The sequence below is a fragment of the Trematomus bernacchii genome, unplaced genomic scaffold (assembly GCF_902827165.1).
Source record: "Trematomus bernacchii unplaced genomic scaffold, fTreBer1.1, whole genome shotgun sequence".
NCBI lineage: Eukaryota > Metazoa > Chordata > Actinopteri > Perciformes > Nototheniidae > Trematomus > Trematomus bernacchii.
Genome location: NW_022987739.1, coordinates 5,448,586 through 5,459,364, shown reverse-complemented (window position 1 = coordinate 5,459,364; position 10,779 = coordinate 5,448,586). Strand labels below are relative to the sequence as shown.

General features: G+C 40.1%; 1 protein-coding gene across 1 annotated transcript; it reads left to right on the top strand.

Annotated features, from left to right (window-relative positions):
• Nucleotides 1-127: 127 nt before the first annotated feature.
• Nucleotides 128-10,013, top strand: mau2 (MAU2 sister chromatid cohesion factor). Its single transcript, XM_034147125.1, has 18 exons — nt 128-397; nt 714-797; nt 996-1,091; nt 1,322-1,416; nt 1,931-1,958; nt 2,146-2,301; nt 2,518-2,664; nt 4,193-4,283; nt 4,414-4,517; nt 5,861-5,938; nt 6,397-6,462; nt 6,618-6,701; nt 7,239-7,288; nt 7,418-7,495; nt 7,593-7,704; nt 8,221-8,311; nt 8,447-8,574; nt 8,675-10,013. Exons 1-18 carry the CDS (start codon nt 164-166, stop codon nt 8,747-8,749), a joined length of 1,797 nt encoding a protein of 598 aa, XP_034003016.1. The 5' UTR covers nt 128-163; the 3' UTR covers nt 8,750-10,013.
• Nucleotides 10,014-10,779: the final 766 nt, after the last annotated feature.

Below are 10,779 nucleotides of genomic sequence, written 5' to 3'. Positions count from 1 at the left end.
TGTTTGTCCAACATGCATGATAAAATGTTTACTGAAAATAATAAAAGTAAACAAAAGCAATATATTCGGACTTTAGTCGCTTTGCTCGTGGGTTCTACATGACCAAACCTGGCAACCCGGGAGTGTGGCCATAGCGCTGAAAAACTTGTTGTTGTCGGGGAAAATGGCGTCAAACGTAGAGGCCCCGGAGCGCTGGTACCTCGCCCTACTCGGCTTTGCTGAGCATTTCAGAACCTCCAGTCCGCCCAAAATACGGCTCTGTGTGCACTGTCTACAGGCTGTGTTCCAGTTTAAGCCTCCACAGAGGATCGAGGCCCGAACACACCTTCAGCTGGGCTCGGTTCTCTACCACCACACCAAGAACAGCGAGCTGGCTCGGAGCCACCTGGAGAAAGCGGTGAGGGGGGTTTGATTCAGGAAAGAGCGGGGATGCAGCGCAGACGGGGGGACGGGTGTAGGCCGCAGTCAGAGAAAATAGCGAACCGCGGAACATTTTAAATAGCTGCTAATCATGGGAGGTTATATATGTGTAGACATAGACCTTTACGACTTTTTAGCAGCATTTTATTCAATGTACGGCCTTGGGTCGACCGCTTTCGCTCTTTCCCTGCTCTTAGAAAAATAAGCCGCTCTTTGGGATTATTATTGGTTTATAAAGAGAGCAAACGCCGACAAAATGAACCAGCTAACATTTTGCATTTCTTCTATTGCAGTGGTTTATATCTCAACAAGTCCCTCAGTTTGAAGATGTCAAATTCGAAGCTGCCAGCATTTTGTCGGAACTCTTCTGCCAACAGGTAAGATCATTTTTGCTCATTTCATTTTGGGAGGTAAAAGTAACATTAGCATGGCTGCATACATTCATCACTTCCTTATACTAAGTCAAATTGATATACGTCATGTATATGAGATTTCATGGTGGTGCATTCTGCGTAGGCTGCGTATTGTTATCTATTATTTATTATTGATTATTGATCCTTTCAATGCATTTTCAGAATTTGGTGGACTCTGCAAAGCCCCTCCTGCGCAAAGCCATCCAGATTTCACAACAAACACCATACTGGCACTGCAGATTGTTGTTCCAGTTGGCGGTATGTATAAATGCAAAATAATAGAGGTGACATTGTTACAATCACAAAGTCATTTTCATGCACAGGCCCAGCAATGTTTGAGTTGAAAAGAACACATTTACATCATCCCAAATACAGTTCTGGTGGTTTTTCTGTGGGCTGCTTGAGCACACTTGTACTATTTATGTTTTAGTTAACTATTGCAAGAGTCCAGTAATAACAGGAATGCTCCTATTTGTTGCCTCTTTCAGCAACTTCATACACTGGAGAAAGACTTGGTGTCAGCATGTGACCTGCTGGGTGTTGGAGCTGAGTACGCCCGGGTGGTTGGGTCTGAATACACCAGGTAAATGTCCATACTATGTGAGCTCCATATTTAATGCGATAAGTGGTTAGAATATGGTGCCTCACATTTGACCAAGTTTACTATTAATATAGGCAGCTTAAAAACTCAATTATTAAAGAACAAGGGAGATTAAGTGTAATCTAATCTATTCCAAACCAATAAATGGAAAACAGAAACCATACAGCAATTCTGTAATTGACACTAAATAAAGGAAACATAATTTATATCAAATTGTACATCCTACATTTTAATGTTTATATTTCAAACTCCTAATATGCAGTGAGACAAAACATCTCTACATTTCCAATGCATTATTTCTTCAGTGAAAGTGTTGCTCTTTTGAAATAAGTACAACCCTCTCTTACAGTAGACATATTTCACCAGTTTCAAGTACTTTGTAGTTTAAATTGGTACAGCCTTGACCCTTGCTTCCAAAACAACTATGACAAAAAGTGTTTATCAATATTGGTGGATTGTAAAAGTCTTACTAAGTTGTGTTGTTTTTCTTTTTCAGAGCATTGTTTCTCCTCAGTAAAGGAATGGTAAGTTGTCCACTCTTTTTTACATTTGTATTGGTTTTTGTACTGGCAGTATAAACAAGGATTTTTTCCAACGCTACCCAAATATTTCTTACATGTATATTTTTCTGTCTATATAAATAACTTTATTATCTAACCAGCAGTAATACTGGCTGTAAACAAAACATATATATTTTTCTTTATCTTCTAGTTGCTCCTAATGGAGAGGAAGCTTGGAGAGGTGCATCCTCTGCTCACACTGTGCGGAACCATTGTAGAAAACTGGCAGGGAAACCCCATCCAGAAGGAGTCCCTCAGGGTCTTCTTCCTGGTCCTACAGGTCACACACTACCTGGATGCTGGTCAGGTAAGAAAACTAGCTTGAACGTTTAAATTAAAGTGGAACACGTGTTCATAGGGGTCTAAAAAACTGTTGACTAACACTCACTAAACTTGTTGATCAGCATGCATGCACACATTGATTGCATAAAAGATCAAGGATGATAAGCCCATTATAACGTCAAGTCGTCTAAAACCACTTGAATCTGGAATGTTATATATTGTCATGTCTCTGTCCCCTCAGGTGAAGAGTGTGAAGCCGTGTCTGAAGCAGCTGCAGCAGTGCATCCAGACCATTTCTACACTCCACGATGATGAGATTCTGCCCAGCAACCCAGCCGACCTCTTCCACTGGCTGCCCAAGGAGCACATGTGTGTCCTTGTCTATTTGGTAATGCCACTTCTCTTTCTTTGCCACATGAAAGTTGCGATCTCCGTAAACAACACCAGGGATGTCATTCATTTACCAGAGGCCTGTACTACGAAGCTGGTTCAACCTAACCTGGATATGTTTGAGTTAGCCGGTTGGCCCAATCCAAAACATACGCACTCTGGCTAAACTGTACTACGACGCTGGTTATCAAGTGGATCGCTCAAGCCAGCCGTGTCCTATCTAGTTAGGTGCGCGTTCACATGAAAGGGGTGGTATTTGGAGCATTCGACCAATCTCAAACATGGACAAGCGTACTGACAGCGCAGCGTCATACTTCCTGAATGAAAAGTGAACTTTAATATTAGTCAAATATGAAGAAGTTAAACTTTAAACATCCATGACTTAAACACTTTATCCAGGATAAAAGCCACATAGCTGCACCTGCAAGGTGAATACAGCTGGTAAAAGAAAAAGCGTTTGAATGTGTACATTAACAGGTTTATGAAATCACTGCCCCGTCCAAGACACGAGTGGATCTGACTTTAATTACATTTGACTCGAGTGTTTCGTCAACTTAATGTGTTGCTTAAAATAATACTTCTGCATACAGTATGTGACACTGTGAGTGTTGCACGGCCAGATACGGCTCAAGAAGCTGACTCAAATAAGGAAATATATGATACATTATGATGTGATATGATATGAATGATAATGGGACACATCGACGTCTGCACTCACAGTGCCGCGGACTGTACTTAATGTCGGGTTACTTATGTCGTGGCAGATATTTAAGTAAGCTTTCTTAACGCTAATATTATAATAGTCAGATTGCTCTGAAGATGAGAGGGGATATTCTATAAATGTTCACGTTCACGTTCACACAGTCAGTTGATTTTTGCCGGCCGTCTTTCCTGCAACGGCAGTTTTTCTGTATTTCCTCTATCCTGTAATATGAATTGATAGCTTTAAACTCCGCACACGGAGCTCTGATTGGTCAGCAGGCGGTGCTTTCACTGAGTTGATCTCTTAGCCTGCAACCTAACCTGCTCCCGAGGAGGTTAGCCGCTCAGCATAAGTTACCATGGAAATCTAGCCTGCTAAAAAGAGAACCAGCGTCGTAGGACCGGAAAGCCCGAGATTTCCCTGAAGTTAGCCGGCTAAGCGAAAATCCAGCTTCGTAGTTCAGGCCTCTGCTGTCAAAGTGGCAAAAATCTTTGAAAAAAACTACAAAATTCTTCAGCTTAACACACCAAACTTACCCTGCTTTTGATTGTGTTCTCCTCAATTAGAGGACCACAGTTTCTGCGGGATGCATTTTTAAAATGTGTTAAAATATTTACTTTTTTCATGTTCTGTTATTATTTTTTATTGATAAAGGATGCACACTGTTTTGTTCACTGTTCATACTTCTGTAGAATGCACTCATTAAACATAACTTTGATTGTTCAAAGCAGAATAACTGCTTTAATGTGAGGAAGAAGTGCATTACTGTATGTTTTATTTGACTAATTTGTGTCTAAAATGAACCCCTCCTCTAATTGTTCAGGTGACAGTCATGCACTCCATGCAAGCAGGCTATCTGGAGAAAGCTCAGAAGTACACAGACAAGGCTCTTATGCAACTAGAGAAACTAAAAAGTGAGTTACCCAATGTGTTCCTGTGCTTCTCTAAAACAGATTTCATCAAGATTGATTACTATAATGTGGAACTGTGATTTTGCACCACTTCTTTTTTGTAAGCCGTTGAATGTTTACCTCCATGTTTCAGTGTTGGACTGCAGCCCCATCCTCTCTACCTTTCAAGTGATTCTACTGGAGCACATCATCATGTGTAGACTTGTCACGGGCCACAAGGCAACTGCATTGCAAGAGGTAAACTGTCAATGTAGTCATGCTTGTTTTTTTATTTGTATTAAATATGAAAAGTGTGAAAAAGATCCAGCCCAACAGCCAGGGCTCGAGCTTAAGGACGTCCCGTCGTCCCGGGGCCGAAAAAGATAGGGTCGGGGAGGATAAAAAATAATTTTGGGACGAGAGTTAAAATAAAAATACCCTGCTAACTCTACGGCGATGAAAATGAAACTGACTGCACGTTTTGTGTAGCACACAGTTATTAAACCTCCTTGTCAACAAAAACACACGCACAAAACATTTAGCAACCCGCGAAATACACACACACACACACACACACACACACACACAGCTGTGCCCGCAAATTTGTCGGTCTAGCTATGTACTGAGTGTGTGTATTTCGCGGGTTGAGTGATGTACAATGACAATGACATCCCGTGGAGGAATTCTGCAATTTTTGACCGTTACATCACGACGCACAGCAGAACCAGACCCTGGAGCGCCGGCCTCTTTATTTACTTACTCCTCTTCATCCCCTATGGGTAATAAGGCTGAGATGAGAACTCTCCATCGTATTTAGTCCTTAGCAATATGCTGCGCCTCTCCCCATGTAGGGATGGGTACCAAGCCCCGGTATTAAACGGGCCCTGGGCCGGAATTATTAAAGACAGTGGTACCGTTAAGCTCCAACGTTATCCGACTTTTTATCGGTACTGGAGACATTTAAAAAATATATTTCCTATGTATTATTGCTACATAAACATTATATTGCAGTTTTAGTTTCGCCAACTCCGTTTCTAATATGCAATAAGACTACAAAATGCGTCTATGATATATTTTCGATCTTTCCAATCCAGACGAGAGATCTCTCTCTCCCGTCTGTGTGCGAGGGGGTGGGGCAGTTTGTAAAGGTCTCCTGACTGTGTTACAGACTGTCATCCTGGTTAGTGGTTACTCTGGGTTCTGTCTTCAGGACAGTGTTGGATTTTTTTGTTAATTGGATGGGACGGATTCAATATTAGAGTAACTTTCTCGTTTGTGTGTTTTAAAAAAATATATTTGGCCTTTGTTTATTTGTTTGACTGATTTACTCAAAAAAAAAAGGTTGATGAATTATCATCTAATGATTTGTAGGATGTTTTATTTATGTTAAAGGTCACTTTGAATGATTTTAACTAATGATAATGTAGAAAAACTAATATTTTAAATTCGGGGCGGTCCACATTAATTTCGGGACGGCTTAGATTGTATTTCGGGACGGTTCCGGGAGGATGGTGAAAAAAGTTAGTCGAGAGCCCTGCCAACAGCTCTATTTGCATACCTGAATGGGGATGTGAAGGTGACTCTCTGTTGTGTTCCTCCAGATCTCGCAGGTGTGTCAGCTGTGCCAACAGTCCCCGAGGTTATTCACCAACCACGCTGCGCAGCTTCACACGCTACTAGTGAGTATTTCCGCCTCCAACCCTCTCAAACATTTGTGTGGGCCTCTGGGTTACTCTTGCCATCCAAGACTAATTAGAAAGTTTCAGGTCATGCTCACAAATCGAAGTAACAAAAGTCACATTAAACGGAAACGAGTGTGTTCCCTTTAATACCCACTGAAAACAAACCCAGCCATTCTTAGTGTTAGACATTCTGTGTTACTTTATTATTTTAGTTACAATAAATTGTTTTGGATTGATTATTCCAGGGTCTTCTTTAGGGATTTATTGTTACAAATACCACATTTTTAAGGAGTTCAAACGTTTCTTAATAGAGGGATATATATACAGAAAATAGACAGGTAGCAGATGTTAGCGATAGCAAGAAAAACATTTTTATACAGTTGTTTAAATTTCAATTTAAAACCTAAGTAAAAGTATGATAACTTTTGGGACCTTTTCCTCTTGTCGTACCCCAGGGTCTGTACTGTATCTCAGTGAACTGTATGGATAATGCAGAGGCACAGTTCACCACAGCGTTGCGGGTAAGTACACTATGAATTAGCTGCCTCTCCTCAGATAATGTCACCACCAGTATCTTCTTTCTTTCTTTCTTTTCATTTGCTTCATCCTTTTTCTTCTTTCACTCTCTGCCGCTGCTGCCCTCTCCTTTTATCTCAAAGATTTGATTGTGTTTCAGCTCACCACACACCAGGAGCTGTGGACATACATTGTCACCAACTTGGCCAGTGTCTACATACGGGAAGGGAACCGACACCAAGAGGTCAGTAAAGTAATAACGGTCACCTCTGATTACAGCAAAGAATCACTTTAAATTATACAATTTCTTTAGGGATGGGAATTGATACGATTTTCGTGTGTACTGTAAAAATGTGTTAAAAGTATGAAACTGTTGCATGCCTACCTTGACTGGGGCATGCAGCACGACTGATTCAGTGATCTGATTGATCTGCAACTCGATCCCCACCCCTAACCATGTTTGTGTTTTGCATCTTTAAGTAGGCTGGCTTATAAAATATACTTATGTTGTTGTTGTATTATGATGGCCACAGAAAATTGCTGCAAGTAAAGCCAAACATACTATGTTTGATGTTGTAATGTAGAAAGGTTTGCCACTTCATAGTTTGTCCACTAGATGGTGCTGGTGAGGTCATTCTTCAGCTAAAATGTCAGGACAGTCCTTTGAAATGTATAAAATGCATATAAATGAATGTATGATCCTTGTCTTCTCCTTCGAACCATTACATTATAACTATTATTTGCCGTTTTAAACGTATTCCCTCTTTTGTATATTTTTCAGCTGTACAGCCTCCTAGAGAGAATAAACCCAGACCATAACTTCCCAGTAAGGTAAGAGACGGAAGATGCTTTCTAGTTGATGTGTACATATAACACTGCACAATACATTAAAGCAATGCATTTGTTCAATATTTTCTCTGGTAATGATATATTCCAACATTGTGTTTGTTTTGGATTCAGCTCCCATTGCCTCCGTGCTGCAGCTTTCTACATCAGGGGACTGCTGTCCTTCTTTCAGGGACGCTACAACGAGGCTAAGTATGTGAAATCTGAAATGTTTTCATGTAAAAACAGCTTCAAATCACCCCTGTCCCTTTTTTACACATTTAAACATGTAAATATGATTGTGTTGCAGGCGCTTCCTAAGGGAAACCCTGAAGATGTCTAATGCTGAGGATCTGAACAGACTGACCGCCTGCTCCCTGGTTCTGCTGGGCCACATCTTCTACGTCCTGGGCAACCACAGAGTAAGGCTCATCAAAACAAAAGCAGTTTGCGTTATGATTGCACACAAACTGATTTACATCCAGCTCTAATTTGGCTATAATCAACTCAAGTCATCAAACTGGAAACATTAGTCCTATCTTGTAAAAATGTAATAACAAAGGACTAATGAATCCTTCTGAATCCATGCCTTATATCCCCCCTTGTGAGCTCACTAAATTAACCTTAAACCAACTTTAATGAGGCGTCTGTTGGTAAATACAGACATGCCCAGTAATCAACTTATTTTTCAAGTTTAGGCCAAATGAGCTATTGACTTAAGTAATTGCTGTTTCTACAAAAGCTTATTTCATGGTTCAGAGTTACTTTTGTGAAGATTATTTATCATTTTCGGAGCAAAATGCAAATTGTACAAATGATTAATTGCGGAGGACAAACTTAACTAATGTTTTATGGTGTAAGCTCAGAGTATTAAAAAGTGAGAATTTTTGTGATTCCCACCCATTATGTTTTCTAAAAGGTTTCTCTTTTGTCTTTAGGAAAGCAACAACATGGTTGTGCCTGCCATGCAGCTGGCCAGCAAGATCCCTGACATGTCTGTTCAGCTCTGGTCCTCAGCGCTGTTGAAAGGTACATGTAGTCCTTTCCCTAATCCCTTTACCTTCTTAGGATTGGTATCTGTTAAAAAAGATTTGCACAAACTCTCTGGTCTCTTGTAACAAGCTGTGTTTGAAGGGAGACATTCACCATGTGTTGTGCTTGCAGACTTGAACAAGGCCCTCGGGAACAACATGGATGCCCATGAAGCAGCGCAGATGCACCAGAACTTCTCCCAGCAGCTGCTGCAGGACCACATCGCTGCCTGCAGCCTCCCCGAGCACAACCTCATCAGTGTATGTGAAACAGATTCATGACCCTCCTAAAGAGAACATGTTATATGATTCATTAGGATTTGTAGTGCTGATATTAAAAGTATTGTTCTGTGTGTTTCAGTGGACTGATGGCCCTCCTCCTGTCCAGATCCAAGCTCAGAACGGCCCGACCACCAGCCTTGCAAGCCTGCTATGAGAGACCTTCTGTCTCACATGTGTCTGTAGCTGGTACATTATCACGAGCAGCAGATTGATGCCTAACAACCTGCCATCAGACCACTGCAGCTGAGATCTGAGAGGACGGGTTATAGCAGGTCACAGAGTTCAGGCCTATACTTTATTAGCTTCTCACGATTGCTTCCTGATTGTCTGCTATCCCTTCTTTATTTGTTGTAAAGCAGTTACAACTTCTGTTGTACATGTATTTCACACTTCTTGACGGCATGGATGCAGGGCAGGTGTGGGCTCTTGATCAGAGTGGTGGAGGACACACAGCGACGTATGAAGAGCTTCTTCGCCTCAGATAAAGAGAAGCCTTCGCTACGTTTGCCAGGTTTCTTTTTCCATTTGTTGGAAAGAGAAGAGGGTAGATAGAGGGCAATAAAGAAATGTAGAAGAAATTAATTTATTCATGTTGATATTTTTGTACCTGTTGGTAAATATTTTACACCTTGCCTTTTTTGTATGGATCCTTTTTGTTTTTTTCATGCATGGAAGTAACTGATTTGGACTCCCTGTACAATAGATTTTGACCTGGGTTGCTAACAATACATTTTGTTTTGGTTGATTTTTTTTTTTTTTTGCACAAAATCCATAGTAGGAAGAATAGTGACCTCTTGTAATATATTTTCACACAATAATCAATTGAAAGGTTTCACGATATGTATTGGCAGTGTACATTGTATTAGGATGGTGCACAATTCACTGTGTGCAGTTCCTTTTTGGACCAGAATATGCCTCCAATGTTTAAATATTTCTGAGTTGTATATCATTTGGTGGCTTGGGGTTGCCACAAACCCTTTAAAGCAACACATTTACCAGATTTTTTTGAACTTCCATATTATACGATTTCCCTGTTGTATTCATTTTTACAAATCAGGTTTAGCCTTTTGGAGCTTGCGGTATTCTTCAGATATTCAAAAAAGCAAATTTATTTTTATTTTGTTATATTTTAATTTGTCTTGATAGTTCTACTAAATGGTTTCTTTACAGTATGTTTGTATAGATTTGCCACTCGTTGAACCTTTATTGTACAGTGACATTTTATAAAGTCAATTTAGTAAAGTGTGATATGTATTTTTAGCTATCCTATGTAGAAATCTGGATGCTTGGTATTTGAGGCACTCTGTAAGAACACAGTTTAGCTTGAGTACTAGCCATATTCTATCCAATGCATATGTTTTTAATGCTTACATTGTTTTCAATAATTTTCCAATAAAAATAAGATTGAAAATGTGTAATGGGCTGATTTCATTTCATATTGTCTACATTATACTATTACATTAAGAGTTGTTTTTGCTTGTTTGTCAATCCATTCAGTGCATGGGTAGTGATGCTTAATTATTATTTGTATTGGAGCCAAACATGAATTGTCATATCACTGAAGTCTAACACATCAGCAGGCAAAACAATAGGAAGAAATGTAATCGTGAGTTAGTAGGCATGTTTTATAAGAAGACAGCAGGTGGTGCTATAGCAGGGGTGTCAAACTCAAATACACAGTGGGCCAACATTTAAAAAAATAGGTACTAGTCGATGGAAGGACTGGTTCAATGTTTATTGCAAAACTTATTGAAATGAACTTATTGCACATATTAAACCTGGAACTAACACAGCTTAAATTATTGCCAATAAAAACAACATTAAACATCAGTTGCATTCATTTCTTATGGCTCTATCTGCAGCTTTTCCGGAGTCATTTCTTATGATTACATTTTTCCACAGGACAACAACAGCTTAAAAAAAACGATTTCCCTCAAAGAAAAAACCAAACCTGCTCTGAAAAAAAGTGCAAAAGGAAACATCCATTGAAACTCAGTTTGCTGCTCTGTGATGCTAGTTCAAGCCAGATACTTGGCATCTCATCTTGGGTGCAAGTTCATCAATGTTTGGGGTCAGGCTCTGAGCTGAGGAAATCCTCAGGATTGAGTGAAGGTGTGCGTGCAATATACCGGTGGGCCAGATCTAATAGTAATTAGAAATTATCCTGCGGGCCGAAATTAAATC

Excerpts from the sequence above, each read along its gene's own strand:
- mau2 (XM_034147125.1), top strand. The coding sequence starts at position 164 with ATGGCGTCAAACGTAGAGGCCCCGGAGCGCTGGTACCTCGCCCTACTC. Across the intron at positions 6,463-6,617 it reads AGTTCACCACAGCGTTGCGG|CTCACCACACACCAGGAGCT; the intron begins GTAAGTACACTA and ends ATTGTGTTTCAG. Across the intron at positions 7,496-7,592 it reads GGACGCTACAACGAGGCTAA|GCGCTTCCTAAGGGAAACCC; the intron begins GTATGTGAAATC and ends ATTGTGTTGCAG.